Here is a 22,049-nt window from a genome sequence, read left to right on the forward strand (position 1 = left end):
GAGGGAGGTGCACGGAGAGGGATCTGGGAAGATGAGGAAAGGAAGGCGTCTACAGCGTGGTGGGTAAATATTAGGGTAGGAGGTGGAGATAACATTATTTCTAGGTTGTGTACTTAGAATGAGATTTGTATAGAATTTCTAAGGATGCACAGGGGCAAGGTGCTGGTCAGGGAGGCTATCAGATGAGATCAGTACTGACTCTTGAAGACCAGAAATTACCCACAGAAGGAAGATGCTGGGAATTGAGGAAGGGTTTTCCAGGCAGAACAGAGCATGTGCAGAGGCAAAGAGGGATGAAGCAACACCAATATCCTCCTCCAGGAAGTCCTCCTGGTCCCACCCAGGGGGCAATTCATCCTTCCTTGCTCTGTGCTCTCCTGTCCCTTTATTGGAGACTGAATCCCCTCACTCTTCTACTTTCTGCTGTTGAGATGTCTGTGATGTGGGGCCCATCGAGTTGCAGGTGGTAGGTTATGGGACAGACCCCAGAGCCATCATCCACTGTCCTAGTTGAGCCATGCAGCCAACAGTGAACCTAGCTGAGCAGATCCCACTTTTTGCAGAAGATAGAGAACAAACACCTGAAACGTTCCAACAGTTTCTCAAGCAACGCAAAGTTTGCATATATGTATATGTACTTAAGTAAACATAGAGATTTGATTTATAGGACATCAGACCTTAAGTATCTAGGATTGTTTCCCCAGAGAGAAGGAGCAATATGAAAGTAAACCAAATGGAAATGGAAGTCAAATTTGTTACATTCTCTAGGATTTATCTTCAAGCCGACCCATACTGCTTAAGTGTATGAAGTGATTTCTCTCTTCCACCACTCAGCAGTTGATTGCTTTTGAATATTATCTTTCAGAGGAGAGGTTGTCCTGTATCTTGTGTGTGATGCTTTTTATCCCTGTGCTTAGAGTCTTTACCTGCTTAAAGTTCTTCAACTTAGGGTGCTGCGTACACAGATAAGTAGGACCATGCTTTCTGCCTGTGGAGGCACAGAGGCTGAGGAGGCTTGGGTGTATGTGGAAAGGAAACTTTCTGGCTGCCCTCTTCCCATGAAGGTGTGATTCAGAGGCAAGCTCACCTAGAGATAAGAACATCAAAAAGTGGTTTCCCCTAATAGCTTTGAGATGTAAATAAATTTCCTTTTTGTTTAAAAGTGCTGTTTTCCAGGGGTACCTGGGTGGCTTAGTCGGTTAAGTGTCTGACTCTTGATTTCAGCGGCAGGTCATGATCTCAGGGTTGTGGGTCGAGCCCCGAGTCGGACTCCACACTCAGTGCAGAGTCTGCTTGAGGATTCTCTCTCTCTCTCCCTCTGCTTCCTCTGCCTACCCTGTTCTCTCTCTCAAATACATTAAAAAAAATCTTTAAAAAAATACTGCTTTCCAGAGTTTTACCAGCCAGAATAAGTGGCTTTTGTTGTTGTTTTCATTTTGTTGGTGGTGGGGGAGGCTATTTGGGGACTTATACTTTGCCCAGCAGCTAAGGGTTCTGAGTGGTGGGAGCCTTTCAAGTATAGGAGTGTTTATCTTGCCTCTGAAGCTAATGCTGTACATTGTTTTGCTCTTTCCTTCTCTTCGTGCATTTCCTCAAAGTGCTGGCCATCCAAGGATTGGACTTGGACTTCTGAGGACCTACCTTGGCTTTTCCTTATCTGAGAAATAACCCATATCTGGCTCTACGTTCTATCTGGGAAATTTGCCTTTTTCATCACCTTGCAGAGAGCCTAGTCTCCTTTGCCTTTCTTGGCCCTAATGCCTCCCTTCTGGGCAGAACGAATACCAGGCTTTCTTTCTCGGGGCCCACTGAGGGGTGGTTTCTGCTCTTCTGCGCCACCTGCTGTAACCAGCTCCAAACGCAGTCTTCCCGGTCTCCAGCCCCAGGCCCCCAGCAGGAACCAGAGCCAAAATCTCAGACCAAGCAGATGTTACTTAGACTGCCGGCTTTCTGTCCTGGTCTTATCTGTGCTGTCTCCACTGGCTCACTAGATCAGAATCCCAAATGTCCCCAGATGACTTGCCTCAAGTCACGCAGACCCTGAGCTCCTTGGCCAGAAGGAGGGAGCCTGCCAGTTTTGGGGTTGGTGACCAGCAGCTCCTGCCAGGTTCCTGAATACGTGGTCAGAGGAGGCCAGCCCCTGCCCAGCAGTGAAAATGCAAATGAATTTTTTTCACAATGTCAGTATACATACGGCACTTGTCCTTGAAAGGGCTCTCCAACACGTCTCCAACATGTTCCCTGATTGGGCCATGAGATTTTTCGCAAGTTGCTCAGAAATTAGAAACTTTGCTTTGTTTTTTAAGTACTCTGGACTTTTCTACGTTCTCAAAACTTGGTGATTCTAACCAAGGGACCACAAACAAAGTAGGGTGCTGCTTTTTATTAACTAAATTAAGTACCTCTCCCCTTACTTCCTATTCTAGGTTGAAAATCTCTTGATGCGGGACTTACGCATTTGTTTCTCGTCCATCATACAGAGTCCGGCACATAGTAGGTTTTCACAAAAGCTTGTTGAAAGTCCTTTTCTATTTGTCTATTAAAAGTAAAACCTTTCGGGCCAGAGACTTGGATAGTTCATTCCCGATTTAAGCCTGAAAAAATAAAGCTGACTTGGTAGAAAGAAATGATGAGTGATAGTAGTGATTTCTACTATTACTCTGATAAGAATGAGGATGTAAGCAGCTGTTGTCTCCCGAGGTTAGAAAAAGTAGCAAGGCATGTGTGCAGGAGACAGTTGGGTTAGATCTGAGATAGAGCTTCCTGAGAGCAGAGGTGAAAGTATACTCTTATAAAGAGACAAAGGAGGGTTTATCCCAGCAACTAGTCTAGAGATAGATACACACCCATTTAGTTCAGTAAACATTTATTGAATTCCTAATTATGCCAACACCATACTGGAAGCTGGAATTAAAAAGATTAATAAAGTCCAGTCCCTGACCACAGAGAAGACTGAAACAAATAGATAGTTTCAATGTCATTTCTTCAATCCTAGGAAAGGCATGGTGCCTGGGGTGTTGTGGGCACATGATGAAGGGGCACTAATTCAAGCTATGTAGTCAGGGAAGGCTTCCTGGAAGAGGTAATATTTATGCCGAGTTTTACCATCGGGTGAGAGATACCTAGATGAATAAATGCAGTCAGTGCATTCTAGGAAAGGTGGGCAGCTAGATTAATTGATATAGAAACATCTTTAGATCATAGAAAATCCTTTCTGTCATTCCGAATTGAGTCATCTGGGAAATGCTGTTGTCCCATAAGAAATGTCCTACAATCCTGATGGCAAAAAGTGGGGGGAGCTCGGCTTTCTGTTTCGTGTTTGACTTGTCACCTTACTGGGACAGCCTTTCATGGATTTAGGAGGTTGGAAAAGGTAAAGGAGGGAATCTTGTTTTCCTCTGCATCCGAGAGTCGTGATCCTTCAAGGAGCCTCTCTGCTCCAACATTTAGAACACATTCAGAGCTGGCATGTCCATGATCCATCAGATCCGATGTGTTTGGGGGCTGCCTGCAAAGCCTTGGGATCCAGGAGGCCACATGGAGGAAGGCTAGGGCTGAGGCCTGCCTGCTAGGTCAGAGAAAAGAAAGAGACTACTACCTGGAAACTCTCTCAGCGGCTACTTTTTGAATTCTGAAAGATTACTTTAGCAGGTCCCATCGTACAGATGGGAAAACTGAGGCTGACACTCATGGAGCCACCTCCCAGGTCCTGGGGGAGTAAGAGGCAGCTCCTGTGTATTCATTTAGCTTCTTGTTCTTACTTTCGTGCTGCAGCGAGGACCTCAGGGTGGGAACCTGTGAGAGGCATTTTTCCCAGAAAGAAGTGCTTTTGAAATGGCAGGCTAGTCAGTAATGGCCTGTTTCCACTGGATACCCTGCTTATTGGGCTGGCATCGTGGGGTGGGGGTTCCCAGCCTCCTCCAGGGAGGTCCTTCAATCCCAGCCATGGCAGCTGGTGTCCTCCATGCCCTGGACCACCATCAGAGAAAGGAATCCGAGGGAAAACAAAGAGTGCCGCCCGTGGCTGCAGACCTGAGCCCTCCACGCCCACTTGCCCGCGGCGGGCCCCAGCAGGGCTGGTGCCAGGCGCTGTGCCGCTTCTCCACCCCTTCCTGGGCCCCTCGGCTCATCTGCTGGCTTTTAGAACTGCAGCCCTCCTGAATGGGTCTTTGTGTGCGCCCCAGGAGCTGGCTCCGAAGAGCCCCGATCGAAATGCTGGACAGAGATGTCTCCTCTGGATCCAGGCGCAGCTCGGCGCGGTGCCCATCTTGTGGGAGGCAGGCCTTTCTTGTGCCGCCGTGTGGCTCCATATCTGGGAGCGAGCCGGGACCCAGATGAATGGGAGAAATGCTCTGCACCCTGCACAGTGGGGTCATCGGCAGGGCCACGGGGATGTCAGGGAATGCCAGCGCCTTGGTCATCTCCCCTGAGCTCTCTTGCCCATTCGCTCTCCTTGCTCCGTCACCCCCAGAGATGACTGTGGTAATGTTAGTACCAAGAGGCGCCATTAAATGGCCCCTCCTTATGTGCCAGGCATTGTGAGGATGATTTTATCCCATTGAATCAAACCTTCCCAGCAATCCTGTGAGATACATCATCTTACTACCCCCATTTTACAGGTGAGGAAACCAAGCTTGAAGACATGAACCTGCCCTGGAAATTCTTTTTTTTTTTTTTTTTTTTAAGATTTTATTTGTTCATTTGAGAGAGAGCATGAGTGAGGGGAGGGGAGCAGAGGTGGAGGGCGAAGCCGACACCCTGCTGAGCAGGGAGCTGGATGCGGGGCTCCATCCCAGGATGCTGAGATCATGACCTGAGCCGAAGGCAGACGCTTAACCATCTGAGCCACCCAGGAGCCCCTGCACTGGAAATTCTGAACACAGATTGGGTGGGCCTCTGCCCTGGCTTCCTCCTTCTAGCCCTCAAGGTGTCTCTTCCAGACGTGGGAGTCCCTAAGGCCATTTCATGCTTGGCTACCTGGGAAATCACCATGATCTGGGGTGCTGGCAGGCTCCGGGGACCCACGGGAAAGCGGAGTCTGGTTCTGGCAAAATGCAGACAGCCTCTTGGCCTTCCAAAGTCCCACTGTCTTTACACTGTCATCCCTTTGTGCTTTTTTCTTTTTAAACCAAGAATAACATTTTGTTTTATAAGATAGGAGGAACTATGGATGTAAGGAAAAGCTTGGGGGTCCAATTACACAGAGAAAATTTTGCTGAAGGACCGTACCTCAGGCCCAGGAGATAACATGGTGCAGGAGGGCCAGAGCACGGGATTCATTTCAGGTGCTAGTGGTCCCCAGCTCATCTACCAACTGCACTGCTCTGGCCTAGCGTCCTGCTGTACATGAGGGGATAAGAATTAACTCCAGGGGTCTGGTCAGGTTGAAGCATAGGCACAAATCTTGCTTTTATTTTTTTCTCCAGAGATAGAAGAGATGGTAATGATAGCATCTATATTCATCTACCTGGCCTCTCATACATCTATGGCAGGGCTGGCTAACCTGAGAGGCATGATCTATACCTTTCTTATCAAACCAAGCGCAATGACCCTTTTGAGGGACAGAAATGTTAACCATGGCTTTTAGAACAGCTCTGTTACCTAAGCCAAATGGCCAAGGGGATGGGCTGTATTTTTCTCTGTTTGCAAAGAGGCTATGAGCAATCAATGGTAGAACAAATAAAAACAGCAGGAGAAATGCAGGTTAGATCTTAAGAAGAACTTTCCAACTGTGCAATGTGTTGAGATAATCAGGCAAGACTATGAAATGTCCTCCAGAGTTTGTTTGTGTTTGTTTTTTGCTTTCTAGGCTAGAATGATTATAGTCCATACAACTTCTGGGGGTTGGGGAATGATTCTCATAGGCCTTATGTAAAGGGAGGCCCCTTTAGGTTGATCTTCCACACATGACAAGAAACTCTAGAATTGGGATCCTTAGAATTGTGTGTGATATGGTGAGTTCTGCCCCTCCCTGTGAAGAGTTAACGTCCACTGCCAGCCCCAGAAATGGCAATGTTGTAATGACGGGTCATGTGACTCATTTTTCTATGCATTATTCTCCAAGCTGCTTTCGAGACTATGCATTGCACCGATATCCACTCTGTTTCCTTGAGCATGTTCCTCCATTAAACCATTGCTATCATCGTGGATTATTATTAGAGTCTAATTGTGGTGATAGAGGATAAATACTTATGGTTTGAGTAACTGAAGCCTAAGTGCAGCAGAGGAATACCCATCACAATCAAGATAATAGTCTGTAGGTGATTAAGTTCCTAAGATGTAGGGTGTTGTATACACGAGTCACAAACACCCCTTCATTTACCTTTCACTTCCAGCCCTCCCTCACTTAATATGTCACCATTCTTTGGTGTCTCCCTTGGGAGTCACTTGTTTCTTTTTGACTTTGCTATTCTCATTTCTGAGAGTGGAACTCACTATTTAAACAACAGTTGAAGGTAGCAGATTCAAGAGCCTGAGAGATAATTCAGGGAAGATGTCAGAAAGGACTTCTTGATTATGACGAGGAGCATATATAGGAGAGGAACCCATTTGGGTAGCGCAAGTACAGTCCACCTCTGGTGCACGGGCTCCAGGAAGTGGGAGCAGTTTTCTGGATCTTGGTCCTGGTTCATAGGGTAACATGGGAGTCACGGAACAACTTAATCTTTTTGAACAAAGCTGGCCATTTATTTGCTGGACTTTGGTCAGTAGGCAGTGCAGAGTCACTATGTTTGGACTGTAACCGGTGGGCAACAGAACTTCACCAAGAGCATTGGGATGGAAGAGTGACAGGATCAGGGGTATGTTTGGGGAAGACTAAACTGGAAGTCGCATGTAAAATGGATTACGGTGGATAGATACAATTACTAGGAAACCAATGGGAAGAGATAGCAAAAGCCCAATAGAGAAAACATGAGAACTTCACCAAGGCAATTGCAGCAGGAATAAAAGAAAGAGATTAATGCAAGAAGACATGGAGGAAGAGTGGTCAGAGCTTGGCAACTCAGCAGTGCCAAAGGAGGGCTCGGCCAAGGGAAGAATGAACTCTGCCACCATACCTAGCAGAGTCCCCGGGGAGCCACTGGGCACTTGTCCAATGGCCAGGGGGGAGTAACTGGATTTTCTGCTTTTCTTGCAGAGAAAAAAGGAGGGATCAGCAGCGGCCTGTTAGCTGTGCACACTTAGCCCCATAACCTATTATTATGGGTGGAATATGGCCTTGACAAAGGGTGAGTCAAGATCAGAAATAGGGTGTTAGACATAGGTTTGCATTTCCATGATGGGCGAAGCCATTGTGTGGGTCCCAATTCCACTGCTCTGCTCCTACTCTTAATGGGGTTGACATCTAATACTTGGCTTGCTTTTCGTTGGTGGGGCTCTCCGCACTCAGAAGTGGGGAGAATTCCACAAAGAATTGAGAGGGAAACATTTAACAGAAAATGCCATGGCAACATCCCGCATGAGCAACAATATCGGGTGACTTGTAATGTTTTAAATTCTTTCCACCCTCACTTGTCTTGTCACCATTTCCCGACTCATAAATCCAGGGCTCTGATACCAGATTTCCTTGGCTTTAACAGTAAAATGAGGAATGACTTGCAATTAAGTTCTATGTTCACTGCTGTTCTGCCACCTGAAGACAGAAGGCCTTGGGAGGTGGAGTGAACCTGGCATCTTCCTGGGCTCCACGATTAAAGATTGCAGCATGGGAACAGTGGGCTTGTCTCACTGGCATATCCCTGGAGCCTCTCAGATAACCTGGCGGCACATTCTTTTATGCTGACTTCAGGACAAGAAAGAATATTCTTTGGCTAGGCAAAACCCAGATGACTAAAGCTCTTCCGTTAAAAGAAAAGCCCGGAGGGGTTCCTCTTTCTATGATCCAGTTTGGTCTCTGGGCAGGAACCTATGAAATCCCCTGAAGAACAGCTCTTGAGGGTCTAGCTGTCTTCTTAATTAAAGACAAGCGATCTGACTCTTCTCATACCCCATTTGGTTTTCCACCTTGAAAGCTGCCTGGGGCGCCTGGGTGGCTCAGATGGTTAAGCGTCTGCCTTCGGCTCAGGTCATGATCCCAGGGTCCTGGGATCGAGTCCCGCATTGGGCTCCCTGCTCCTTGGGAGCCTGCTTCTCCCTGTGCTTCTCTCTCTCTCTGTCTCTCATGAATAAATAAATAAAATCTTTAAAAAAAAAAAGAAAGAAAGAAAGCTGCCTTTAGCCCAGGATGGCCTTTCTTTCCTTGGCTGAAAATGCTCGGATCTACACTTCATTAGTTGGTAGAGGAAAACTAAGCATCCCTATAGTTAAGTCAGGGAAAGTTCAGTCTATAAAATTTCCTCCGAAGCACAGGGATGTGGTTATTTTCCATTGCCAGTCCCCAGGGGGACTGGAACTTGCTGGAGAGCTTCTGGGTGAAACAGAGTTGGGGCTCCCAGGGAAGCTCATTCCTACGAGGGGTGCCAGCATTAACCCTCTTGCTCATAATGCCAGGCTTTTGGATAAGAGCACTGAAGCCAGCTTAGGTTCCTAGAACGTATTTACCCATCTGTGAATTGGATTTGCCCTGATTTCTTTGTCTTCTAAATTAAAAATGGTGGGTTTGACCTCAGAACCCTTTTGTTTCTGTCTGGGTAAGAACATTCTATACTGAATGCCTGCTCTAGGTATCTCTGAACACATGCAGGTCATCTTGGCCTGTGAGAACAGTTCAGATTTTCCTTTCCGGGAGACTCAGTTTCTCCAATCTGAAGAATACCTTCAGACTTGGAGCATGAACCTACAGTACTCTTGCCTGCATTAGCCATGAATTGATGCCAAGAATTGAGGATACACTTCAATAATCATTTTGTTGTTGTTGTTGTCATTGGAAGGCTGCTTGGCTGATCTTGCAGGCACCTCTGAGAAGCAGTCAGTTCTCAGTGATCTGCGCATGGATTACATGCTTTGTGAATTATTCATGGATAATTTTAAATTCCAAACAGACTGTGGCACTGCTTGACATGCTTCTGTTAAGATACCCCTCCATGTCCTCCTTTCAGCTAGGGATACCTAGGGAATGGGATGCATTCTGATATTAGCATAAGACAAAATAAACTGGGACCTAAACTTCATGAAAAGTTGTCCTATAAAAATTTCCAAATCAGAAAAAAAAAAAAAAAGCAACTTTGGAGCAATCCCCATGTGGAATTGGATTATTTCTGTCCAAACACATCCCTCCCTGATTACATATAGCTCGTCATTTATATACTGACTCCATCTTCCTCCCCAAACCAGAACTTACAAAAATGTAATTGCAATGTTGTGAGAGGGTATTGGCACATATAAAACCTTCTACCAACTCGAGATCCCATGGGGCTTGCACTAAAAGCTTCCCTAGCCGTTTCTCAAGACAGTCTTCAAGGGAGCTGACTCTGAGCCTTCTTGTCCATCTTAAATAGCATGAAACCCAGTCAAGCAATGTAAAGCCAAAGTGAAAGTTGGTCGTGCCTCATTCTCTCTTTGGTAAAAGCATCCCATGCCTACTCCACCTTAAAAGTGGAACGTGCCCTTTTTGTGTGCAGAGACTGCACAAAGTGGGCCCCCTGCTCTTTCCAGGGAGGGAATGTAAGCAGATCCCTGAAGAAACCGCTCAGCTCAGCAATTTTAGGGCTTGTTGTAATTGGCCTGGCCTAAAAGAACTCAGCAAACTGTGTGTGTGTGCCAAGGAAAATGCAAACGCTTCCCTGAAACAGGCGTTTAGGGTGGATGAGAGGAGCGGGCTCATCTGTGAACCCAAGTAGAAAAGCAAGACGGACAGAAAATTCAGGAAATCAGAGAGGCTTCTTAGGGACCTTTTTTTCACTTAGCCACGGGTGGTGGCCACAGCAACTGAACTGGCCAGACCAGGCAGGGCGAGTGGGGTCTAGCAGGGAAGATCTCGAGTAGGAGGCTTCCTCCTTCCATTCCGAGTCTCGCTGTTTCCCTTGAGAGGTAGAGCCGGTCTTCTTGCCCAGTCTGGCTCCCCACCAGTTGCCCCCATGGTCCCCTGCTGGGCTCAGCATCCACTACCATCCTCTGGACCCTGGGAAGTTGACTGGGGATACTTCCTATGGACTGACTACTCCTGTTCTCTATGGCTTCTCACATCTCTTTAATGTAAAAAAAGGTAAAAACTAGGAACCCAATTTTCTATGTCTGCTATTTTTCTCCATGGCGCCCTAGAATTCTCTGCAGTTTCTTTTATGCTTGGCTGCCCTCTCCTCCCTTCTCTTTATTTGTGACCTCCATGAGGGTGGGCCCCAGTCATCCCAACTACATTCCTAGTGCTTACCATGGCCCTCGGCCCATAGTAGTTACTAGACAAATGCCTGTTAATTGACTAATAGTAATTCAGATTACTATGGGATATTTGACAGCATGACTTTTTTTTAAATTTAATTTTGTTTTATTATGTTATGTTAGTCACCAAACAATACATCATTAGTTTTTGATGCAGTGATCCACGATTCATTGTTTTCGTATAACACCCGGTGCTCCATGCAGTATGTGCCCTCTTTAATACCCATCACCAGGCTAGCCCATCCCCCACCCCCCTCCCCTCTAGAACCCTCAGTTTGTTTCTCAGAGTCCATAGTCTCTCATGGTTCATCTCCCCCTCCGATTTCCCCCCTTCCTTTTTCCCTTCCTTCTCCTAATGTCCTCCATGCTATTCCTTATGTTCCACCAATAAGTGAAACCATATGATAATTGACTTTCTCTGCTTGACTTATTTCACTTAGCATAATCTCCTCCAGTCCCATCCATGTTGATGTAAAAGTTGGGTATTCATCCTTTCTGATGGCTGAGTAGTATTCCATTGTATATACGGACCACATATTCTTTATCCATTCATCTGTTGAAGGGCATCTTGGCTCTTGCCACAGTTTGGCTATTGCGGACTTTGACAGCATGACTTTTTAGTAGCATTTTGATTTCTATTTCTATGACGTAGCTGAGCATATGGGAAGTGTTCAGTCAACACTGGACAAATTCAGATTTTTCTGATGAATTAACAGTTCTCCACAGCCAGGAAGGTACTCTTGACTGCCCTCCTCTGAAAAATGAGCTAGTCAGTGTCGGCTGGGTGGATCAGTCAGTTAAGCGTCCGACTCTTGATTTCAGCTCAGGTCGTGTTCTCGGGGTCATGGGATGGAGCCCCAAGTCAGGCTCCACACTCATTCTCTCTCTCCCTCTACCCCTCCCCCTGCTCTCTCTCTCTATTTCTCAAATAAATAAATAAAATAAATCTTAAGGAAAAAAAAGAAAAATGAGCTAGTCAGAAAAATGGAGAAACCAAGTCCTGTGATGAGTCCAGCTTCCTTGCTGCCTCTTTCCACTCACATCTTTCAGTGCCTAGGGTCTTCTTTCGTGCAGCCTCACCCCCATCTCTTACCATCTCTTGAGACCCCGAGATGGTCTTGGAAATAGCCCAGGTATCTTGGACCTCCCTGGAGGCTCTCTCTTCACTTCTTCCAACCTTTAAATTTCCCTTACTGATCTCCTGTTTCTCCCTTCCCCTCCATCCCTAATCTCTGTGTCCTTTCCCTTATCCATTTAAGGCCCTCTGTCTCCTCTGCTCAAACACAGGTGCATTCTTGAACATGCTATTTTTCTCATCTGCCACACCTCACCAGCTTTCCACTTGCATTTACAGCCCTGTCCTGGGTCCCAACATGGAAGCCATTCCAGACACAAGCCACCTGCCAGGACCTCAGAGCTCCGTGGTATTTCTTCCTCATCCACAGTCTTCACCTTGTTTATTTCTCTTGCCCCTAGTCTCCTATCTCCCCACCTTGCACTGGAAGGCTTGCACACGCATGCAAAAGACAGTGTAACACACAACAATCTCACCTGCGCTTTTACCAGTAACGTGTAGAATTAGAGGTGACGTTTTAACTAGAGGTGATATTTTAAAAATTTCCTCCAATTCTGACTTTTTAAAATCCTGATTCACTTTAGATTCTGTCTTTATACTAATGGTACCATTTTTCTTTTCCTCTGTTTCCATGTCTTGCTGGTGCATTTTGAATGTGTACATTTTGCTTACTCCCCATTAGAATGGCCTGTGATGAAATTAGCTTTGGAGATGGCTTTCCAACAGAGATCAGGTGGTATTCAATTGGGGAAGATATGGAATGAATTCAGAAAGGAGGGGTGAGGGTGTTCAACAAGATGACCTCTAAAAATCTTTTCTAAAACCTGAGATTCTCCTTAAACTGAACTGAGTGTAGGAGTTTTACCTTTTCCTTTTGTTGTCCCCTCTACTGAAGGGCATTTGCCCCACCTCAGAGGTGCTTAAATACTGGAATTAGCTGAGACAGTAAAAATAAATAATTCTATTCGAGGGAAAGAGAGGAAAAGGCAGCAAGGACACTCTGGATGTAGGTGATCTTTGAATGCATTAGGCCATGAGATCCCTCAGTAGGAGTTGAATGCTTTGTGTGAGGATTTCATGTGTTTCTTTTCTCCAGCTTTTCCTTTCGGACCTCAGGTTGATCATAGACCTAAACACTGTCAGAACTAGAGGGATCCCCAAGAGTGGTTTCAGTCCGGTAAGTCTGTGTGCATGCCCCCCCTCTTTGACCAAAGAACTTCTGACGACAGAGCCCTCCTAGCCTTCTCCAGACAGGAAACGATCTTTCCAATTTGGTGTTGAGCCAGCAGAATGTTTTTCTTCTAGTGAGTAAAACAGCATTCTCTTCGAAGTTTCTCCCTGTTGGTTCCAGTCCATTCCCTGATGCTCGGTAGAGCAAAATCCCATCCCTTTTCTGAGAGCCCTTTGGATAGTTGAGGACAGCCATTATTTTTGATATGGAGTTTTATTTTCATCTGTCTGAACATTTCCAGGTTCCCAATTCCTCATGGCATATATATACTTCGGTTGCTCTCTTTTCAGTGTACTCCATTTTGTCTAGCACAGGGTCAGAATGGGATGCTTTGGCCAGCCCAAAGAGGAACAAGAGTCTCTTTCACCCCATCCATCATCCTGTTTGTTCTTCAGCCCCTGACACAGTGTCCTTCACGTGCTTGACCCCTTGATATGTTCTCCTGGAGCAGAATGTCTGGGCTTCTCTTCCTCCTTCACAGCATTCTTATTGCCAAAAGTCCTCAATTTTAGATCCATTTGCATGAAAGGGATTTTTGTTTGTTTGTTTGTTTTTGCAGCTTTCCTGAATTCTCCAAATCCTTATTGCTGTTTTACACTTGACTTGGGTTTATAACGAAGTTTAAGTGTCTTCGAGGCTGGTTGCTTTTTTTTTTTTTTTTTTCATATTTAGCCCAGAGCCCAATATAGGTCTGAGAAATAGATCTTGAGTCTATGATCAGTAACCATATCACGAATCAACTTATCATCATCATCCTTTTGGTGGCACATAGCTCCTTTTGTCTCGGGTGTTTGTTAGTGTCTGCATTGCTTATGGAGAAAGAGCCTGTGAAGAAGGTTTTTAATACATGGAGTTTTATGATTTTATTCCAAGCTCAGTCTTCCCATGCGACTCAGTACAGAGCTGCCACCAACATCAGGGAACTAGCAGAATTTAGTAGGGATCGGTGGGAAGCAGCTTGAGATTTGGTTTGCTGAAACTGATAGGAGATGCTTTACGTTGACACCCCTGGCCAGAGTTCCCTTGCCAGGGCAGCTAGAAGAGTTGCGGAGGCAATGCGATATGGTGAGAAGAGCTCCAGGCTTAAATAGATTTAGGTTTGATCCGAATCTCTGCCACTTATTTCATGGTCCATTAACCACTCTGACCTCAGTTTCTTCGTCCATAAAATGGGAGTCAACCTAACTTCACAGCCAAGGTCTCAGAACCGGTATGATGGTGGAATGAAATCATGTGGCACAACCCATGTGGTGAGCTCTGGACATAGCACTGTTGTTCTTCTGCAGAGTGTCTTTATTCAGTCCCCACTACCAGTCCCCAGTTCTGGGAAATAAGGAGCATCCCGATAGGCCATTGGTGGCTTCCCCTGCATTCCACACGATGACGAATTCTCTCCTGCTAGCTCTGTCTGGGACTCTCTATCTGTGTCATACCCAGCACACTGTCCTCGTGGCTGGGGAGTCAATCGGTACTCCTTAATGGTGCCGCTCATTGCCCTGCACTGAGGAAGGGCAGTGAGCATCATTTCCCCTTCTCTCCGGAGACAGAGCATGTAGTCTAGACACACCGAGCAGGGGGAAGGCAGGAAAGCTAGGCCTTAACTCCACTGACAGTCTTCCTAGTGCCTTGGACACCTTACTTGGTTGCCTGAGCCTCTGGTTCTGTTTGCAGAAAGAGTAATTAATATATTTGATTTCCTACCTGCCTGCCAGGGTAGGGGAGAATGAATGAGACTCTGTCTCTCCCGGGAAAGATACTGTTTGGACATACAGTCTGTTCCCACCAAGGTGGGGAGCCCTGCATTGCCAGGTCTCCAAAAGGCCGTGTGCCCACACTGGTGAGAGTCCAGGAGACTGGACCTTCACTCTTGACTCAGACGGCGGAGACCACGCCTGTCTCCGCAGAACAGCCCCGTGTGAATGTCCGACTTTATGATACATCTGTGCCAGGGAGGGAACTGGACAATGAAGCGGAGGCAAATGGTTGCCAATCACCACTTCCTATACAGAGCGTCCGCTGTGCAAGCCCGTGACTCAGGCCACACTCACCTGGACTCAGAGACCTCCAGGCACGGAGAGCTCTGTCTCGCCCGAATAGTCCCCCGATTAATTACGGAGGGTCTCAGCCCTGCACCTCACACAGAGGCCGGTTCTTCGTGCCTGGGGCCGGACTCCACAGCCTTGGGGTGCGTGCACTCTGCTCTCTGGCCCTCCTCCCGCGGAGGCACCGGCCCGACCGGGTCCTGCCTTGCCATGCCCCGCATCTCCCACAAGGGGGAGCCCCCGGAGGGCAGTGGAATTTGGGAAGCTGAAGTTTTCTCCTCCTGTCCTCTGATTTTCGCGCTTGACCCAACTGTGAGATTTCTTTGTTGCAATGTTGGGGTCTGAGATAACACTTCTGGAGGCTGCAGCCGAGCACCACAGCTGATGCCATCTTTTATTGTTTGCTATTAATTACCTAGCAAGATAAACGAAGGAGGAAAAGTAACAAAGAGCTTGAAGACTTTCATGGCTCCCAGGCCCTGGATGGAGGCAGGCGGCCCCAGACAGACAGACAGAACCAAGGAGGTGCCTGTGGCTGCAGAGCCCAGGTAGGTGCCCGGGAGAGGACTATGGGCGGGGGGTGGGGGGGGGCTGGAGGGGGGTGGCCGAGAGGCACGGAGGCCCTGATGGTGGGAAGGCGGGTGGAGTAGACACGGGGTGGTCAGGAGAGATTGTTGCGGGGGGGAGGCAGTGCAGAGAGACTGAGGGAGAGCAGAGGGAGGAGCCCCCAAAAGGAGCGCAAAAGAACAGAAACGCTCCTAGGATGTGATGCAAAAGGCTGATCACGGAGCCCGAGCCGGAGCCGGAGAGGGAGGGTTTGTGAACTGACTCAGAGACTTAAACTAGTTTGAAGTTGGTTCCAACTCTGCCGCCCAGAAACTTCACAGGACCTGAGAGGCCGAGTCTGAGCGCCAGTGCTCAGCTGCACAAGAGGATTCAAAGTGAGTAGGTACATGCCTGAACGTCCATCCAAGCCTTCGGGTTGTGTGTCATAGAGCCACACCCACTCCGGACTCCGGACTCCCTAAACTGGAAGGAATTCTGGTCTGATGGCCTTTTCAGGTTCTCTCTGCTCCCAACTACCGTCTCAGACGTTCGCCTTCTTCCCTCCAGGCTCCCACAGTTGCTCTGGGTAATGGACCAGGAGTCAGATGTGCCACTCTGCCACTTAGCCAGATTAGCTTAAGCAAGGAGACGTCGAAATCCCCCTCTTTCTTTGTCTATAAAAGGGAGATAATAATATATCACTGATGAGCCTTATAGGATTTTTTCTGAGGATTGAATAAGTAAGATAATGTGAATTAATGCTCCTAATAGATTATAAATGCTAGCTAAATAAAAGATGGCATTAATAATAATTAATCAGTTAATATACCCTTATGCTTCTCAGCAGGGTAGTTTCCTCCTGAGCTTTGGAGGGACATGTGTGTACTGTTTGCGGGAAAATTTAAGTACAGGACCCCTAATTGCCACATCACTTTTTAGAGTAACCCCTTTGGCAGATAAGTGGGGAACTTTGTGTTCTTTCCCTTTTAGCCACCTCCAAATGTTCTCTTTGCGGGCCTCTGCTACACTTTTCTAGTTCACAAACGTTCAGATAATGATTGATGGTGCCTGCTTGGCTATCTGGACGAGTGATTTGTCTGTGTCCTCGACACTGTGTTGCTCCAGTAAATGTCACAATGTGTCTCAGGCAAATGATCAGACTATACTTGGAAGAAGCAAATAAGAGGCTGTGTTAATAATCCCACCGCCATATTCCCTGCCTGGAACGTTCTTTCCAGACTACTCGTTACTTATTCATTAAAGTGTCTCAGATGGGGAAATGGGGTCTACACTCTGGGTCAGGCTCTTTCCATCAGCCTACGAAGGTTGGAGTTGGCTTTGATGCCTGTGGACCCATTCACCCTTTCTTTGGGTTCCAGAAGCAATGTGCTGTCTGGGGAAGGTAGTGTGGACCATGGGCAAATCCCTTGACTTCCCTGAGCCTTCTCTTTCCATCTGCCAGATGAAGTTGCTACTACTGCCCTTTCTTACTGCGTCCAACTATACGTGGGAGGCACACATGAGATCGCACCTGAACACACCAGAAGCTTGTAACTCTACAGCGTTATATAATTACAAGGCATCATCTTTGTTGTTCTGCTGCATGTTCCTTGCTAGTGACCTCCCCCTCTTTCACAACCTTAATTATTTTAAAGCTGCCTTTCCCCCGATGTTTGCGTATTCTATTTCTTTTCTTCTCCCCCAGCTGACTAATAAATTAAATATCGATAGAGAGGCTAAGTTTAAGTCATATACCTACTCACCTTCAAAAAGTTTATATCCTCTCTAAATCATGTGCGTAGCTGCATAATATGTCCACAGACTGTTTTTCTAAAGACACTGCACACATATATACGTTCCTTCTTTCCAGCAGGTACTCTCTCCCCTTTTGATACAAAATATATGCAGATGTATATTTGAGCAAAATACATATGCCGACATTCACGCAGCATACTCACTCAGAGAGCACAGTTAATGGGGAAGAAGAATGAGCACAGCACCGTATCAGCATTTCAGCAATTCTAGAGTCCAGCAGTGACCGCGATACACAATTCATGTGGTTTAAAAATAAACAAAAAACATGGGTTGATTTCTGCCCTGTTCTTAGTAATGAATATCAATATCTGCCTCTTCCAGACAAGACGCTCAGCAGCTTCAGATATTTTTAAATGAGTTTTTAAAAATACATTTGCAAAGTTAATTATTATGAATCTCATCTGAAGCAATTAAAAAAAAAACAAAACATCCTGACATTTAAGGTGATATTTTTTCCCAAGTAAAATAATTATAAATAATACTAATTATGAACAAATCATTCAGTTACTCTCAGCCTGGTTCAACCTTTAGGTTAATAAACCAATCCATTAAAATTCATCTTGCTCAAAGGACCAATTTGTTAAAAAATATAGTGACCTTTCACCACAACTATGATGGATATTTTCTTTAACAATAATCAGAGCTGTCTTTCCCAGAAGAGAGTGTGGTCAAGTGGTAGACGTGGTCAACTAAGGATCTGGTAATACTTCGAGATTAGGTACAAAATGATGTTGATGGTGACGAAGATGAATGTACAAAACAGGAACTCTGTTTCAAAAAGTACCTTAAAGAGATGTCTGAAAATCTCAGGACAACTGCTCAGAAAAACCGATAATGTCATTCTCCACAGCAGGAAGGATTTTAGATATGCCCCTCTCTCTGCCTCTGATGTTCGTTCTGCCCAAAGATGTAGGGCAGGGATTTGCAAATAGGGCTCCTGGGCCCAATCCAGCCTGCCGTCTGTTTCTGCGAATAAAGTTTTATTGGAACAAAGCGCAGCTCTCCATTCCCATGTTGTCAGTGGCTGCCTGCCTACTACAAAGGCAGTCCAGTAGCCACAACAGAGACCTAGAGTATGTATTATTTGGCCCTTTACAGAAAAAGTTTGCCAACCCCAGTTGTAGGGTAATGAAAAAAAAAAAACAACAGTTACCTTTGAATTTACAGCACCAACTAATATTTGAGGAGCTCTTTACGGTTTATCAAGTCTGACTGTGTTATTTTGTAACAGGTATTATTATCCTCCTGTCACTGGTGAAGATAGTGCGAATTTCCCCGTGGCCATTCGGCCATTAACTGGTGTAGGCAGACCTTGACCTCCAAAGAGGGAAGGGCGCTGCCCTGAGGGCCGCTGTTAGAGCCACCGTGGCGGGGGTGGCTGTGAAGCCACGGTCACCGTTGCCTATCTCTTTCAGGCCCCCAGATGTGGTCATTGCCATAGGAGCGGAGAGGAAGCGATACTCTTGACATTCCGTTCCCTCTTTATCTGACCTTGGCCTGGGTGATTTTACACTCATTCTGCTTCTATGTCCCTCTTCCCATCACCAGAGCAATACTAATGAACAGAAAGGAGGAAAAAACGCTTTGCAGTCAAACAAAGCTAAGCTTTATTGCCTCAACTCTCATTTATCCATACTGAAGGAATGTATCCACCCCGAAATTGGCACTGTGGCATGGATATTCTGCAACAACCAGAAACAGAGACGTCTTTGTTTTTAGAATATGCTATTTTTTTTTTTTAAGTTTGCTTTTTGAAATGGCAAAGCCTCTCTTAATTACGTGCTGATTTACTCGGTTTGTTATCAAAATTATACTTCTCCCCCTGAGCTCGTTTCATCTACTAGCAAGGTGGGCCATGAGGTGATGGATACTAGGACCAAGGATGCCTGGAAGGAAGACCTTGCCTTTGAGAGCCATAGATCTAAAACACATTGTTTGCAGAGACCAAAGATTTTCTTAATCTTATGCTTTCTTAGAACGGAAGTAAGGGAGACAACAAGAGAGATGAGAAGAAGACACTCCTACGTCAAGCCTTCCCTGAATAGGCACCTGGGTGGCTCAGTCGTTAAGTGTCTGCCTTCGGCTCGGGTCATGATCCCAGGGTCCTGGGATCGAGTCCCACATTGGGCTCCCTGCTCTGCGGGGAGCCTGCTTCTCCCTCTCCCACTCCCCCTGCTTGTGTTCCCTCTCTCACTGTGTCTCTGTCTGTCAAATAAATAAATAAAATCTTAAAAAAAAAAATAAAATGCATATATTATGCTATATTCACACAATGGAATACTACACAAGAATGAGAATTAAGAAAATTTTTTTTAAGATCTTATTTATTGGGGCACCTGGGTGGCTCAGTCGTTAAGCATCTGCCTTTGGCTCAGGTCATGATCCCAGGGTCCTGGGATCGAGCCCGGCATCGGGCTCCCTGCTCTGCGGGAAGACTGCTTCTCCTTCTCCCGCTCCCCCTGCTTGTGTTCCCTCTCTCGCTGTGTCTCTCTCCATCAAATAAATAAATAAAATCTTTAAAAACAAAACAAAACAAAAAACCTTCCCTGAAGATTCCAAGGCAAAGATAAGGTTTGAAAAAACTGAGCTATTTCAGTTTTTTCACTCAGGCAACCTTTATCTGGAGTGTTCACTGTGGTAGGTGCTGTGAGGAGTGGAAGGACTATCACGTTGACTAAGATTCAGATATTCTAATAACTGATTTACTAGAGAAATGAACATGTGCATTTGTGTCTGTAGTACAAATTAGAAAAAAGCAACGGAATGGAAGGACAAATAAAATCCGAGCATGCTCAAAGGAGAAGTTGTTTTTCCTTATTAGACAGTCACTGAAGACATTGTGGAAGAAGTGGCATTTTGCGAGACCTGAGAATCTATGGGTTTTAGACATTTGGAAATGGAAGTAGGTGGGCATTCTAGGAGCAAGCAGAGAGAACAAAGTCATAGAGCAAAGCACAGGACTTGTATGTGATCAGAAAACCATTCACTCTATTTGAAGCATCTGGTTACACAGGAGTAGAGGAAGGTAAGGTCAGTGAAGAAGGTCAGAGTCAGATTCTAGAGGGCCTTGAAATGTAGGTTAAGAAGTTTGGTCTTTACTATGTGGATGATGAGAATCAGCCCATGTTTTTCTGCAGGAAAATTGCATGATCATACCTGTGATTTGGAAAAAGATGTAACAGATGTTTGGAAAGGTCTTGGAGGCCAGGTCACCAGTGAGCAGCTAAAGCAATGGGCCAAGGAGGATGAAGAAGGTTACACCTTCATCTTGTGCTCTCCTCATGAGACTGCTCCTCTGTAACCTGACTATCGTAGGTTATAGCACTGGCTGAGGGCTTTCTGAGGGTACTTATTTAATGGCATGCCAGTGGCATTTACTCATAAAACCAAAAAGCCATTGGGGCCAGAAATAGGGGTTTTGGTTACTTCCCCAGACAGGATGCAGTTGGGGTGATTATACGTGTGATTCATCGAGGTCGGGAAACAAGCCCTCCACAAACAAACACCCCTCCCCTCCAAGCCCAGTGACTCACAGCTTCTTCAGCTTGGAAAGCTCTGGAGTCCAGGCAAAATTTGAGGTATGATGTTAAATCATAATTCTTCAATGTTCATTGTTATAAGGGAAATATTTTTATTCATTCTTTCAGTCGTTCAAGCCCTGAGCATTTATTGAACTCTTACTGTTTTAGGCACAGAGAATGTGGAGTTATAAAACATAGTTCCTGCCCTAAAATCTTCCCCAGTTTAGCTGGGAAAACAGATACAGCATAAAGAAGAGGTAGAGTATCTGACAAATGTTATAATAAAGAAATGCAAACAGTACCAGAGGGTCAGAGGAAAGACCCCTAATTGCTTTGAGAGAGGGAGGGTGGCTTTGGCATTGGGTCCTAAACTGTTTATCATTCATTCAACAAATAATTTTCAGGCACTTCCTATATGCCAGGCATTGTTCTAGATGTGAGATTTCATGGTTTTGTGGAGTTTCCATTCTAGAAAGAAGATCCAATATTAAATACACTTGGGAACCAAACAAGCGAATCTCTACCCTCCGGGAGTTTACATTCTTATAGAGGAACATTTCAGAAAGCAGAAACTAGCACTTCATTCCAAGAAAGAAAAACATAGACAAAAGGAAGCATGAATGGAGGAAGAAGGCTCAGGTTTGGGGGTACTCAACATGACAAGAGGGCTTATATATAGACCCGCAGTAAGATGTACAAGTTGCCTGGACATTCTTTGGCTGGAGTTGACAGGCAGAAGATGGATACTGTTCTCACATAGAGACTCATAGAATCGAGTCCCCAGACACTCTTATTTTTCAGTGTCCATCAGGAAACCAAGTGCTGTGGTTTGGACTCACTGACAATTTTTCTGCACCTTCCGTCTGAGTGTTCTGCAATGGCCCAATGCCATGAAGATAAAAAATACACTGGCTCCCTCCTTGCTTAAATAATATTCAGGTCAAACCCTGTATCAGCCAACTCTGGCTTGGAGGTCATGCTTGATTCTCATTTTATCAGGTTGTCTAAAGTAACCAGGCCATGAGGTGGTTATTGTTATGGTACTCGTTGGAATGGGATTTGACCTATATAAGGAAAAGAACTAGGACAGGAATAGCTCTTCAGCCCATCACAGACTTGGAGAGATCCAGTATAAGCAATTGCAGAATCACAGAGCTGGAAGGGACTCAAGGTGACTTAAGGTGATCCTGGCACCTGCCTCTGGGCACATATGTGCCTGTCTGGAAATTTAATATAAATTCTAGAACTCATTATTTTAACAATTCGTAAAAGTTTACCCATCCTGAATTTCGGTTTCCTTTGGGGTAGTGATGCTGCCTAGCCTCAGAACCTAGAGCATATTCTTTTGTGTATATTTAGTAGGGGAAAATCCTTGTCTTTGCAAGATGTTTTGCATTTTCAAAGACCCAAATGCCATATCTAATTGGTCCTGCTGAATGATACCATTTTTGATTAAAAGTGAATTTAAATGCAGCTATGAAATTATGAGGTGACATTTTTGT

General features: G+C 45.7%; 1 protein-coding gene and 1 long non-coding RNA gene across 19 annotated transcripts in view; one reads left to right on the plus strand and one right to left on the minus strand.

Annotated features, from left to right (window-relative positions):
* LOC129046378 (uncharacterized) overlaps nt 1-22,049 on the plus strand; it is a 271,806-nt gene that overhangs the window by 150,742 nt on the left and 99,015 nt on the right. For 14 of the 18 annotated variants that reach the window (XR_010407056.1, XR_010407067.1, XR_010407068.1 and 11 more), the window contains exons 4-5: nt 12,489-12,569; nt 15,085-15,213. Coding sequence is in view for 1 of the 18 variants with exons in the window: in XM_064577317.1 (XP_064433387.1) it covers nt 12,450-12,569; nt 15,085-15,213 (249 nt within the window). In the remaining 17 variants the exon portion in view is untranslated. Of the gene's footprint in view, nt 1-7,138; nt 7,414-12,192; nt 12,570-13,212; nt 14,978-15,084; nt 15,214-22,049 lie in introns of those variants that run through there. The other 4 variants (XM_064577317.1, XR_010407066.1, XR_010407058.1 and 1 more) reach the window with 4 other exon arrangements.
* On the minus strand, nt 13,262-20,327 carry LOC135362420 (uncharacterized). Its single transcript, XR_010407084.1, has 3 exons — nt 20,183-20,327; nt 17,170-17,232; nt 13,262-15,885 (listed from the first exon to the last, which is right to left on the minus strand). It is a non-coding gene; the product is annotated as an uncharacterized LOC135362420 (long non-coding RNA).

Source organism: Mirounga angustirostris, unplaced genomic scaffold (genome assembly GCF_029215605.1).
Source record: "Mirounga angustirostris isolate CCGP_5_RB_7025 unplaced genomic scaffold, mMirAng1.0.hap1 SCAF_13, whole genome shotgun sequence".
Lineage (NCBI taxonomy): Eukaryota > Metazoa > Chordata > Mammalia > Carnivora > Phocidae > Mirounga > Mirounga angustirostris.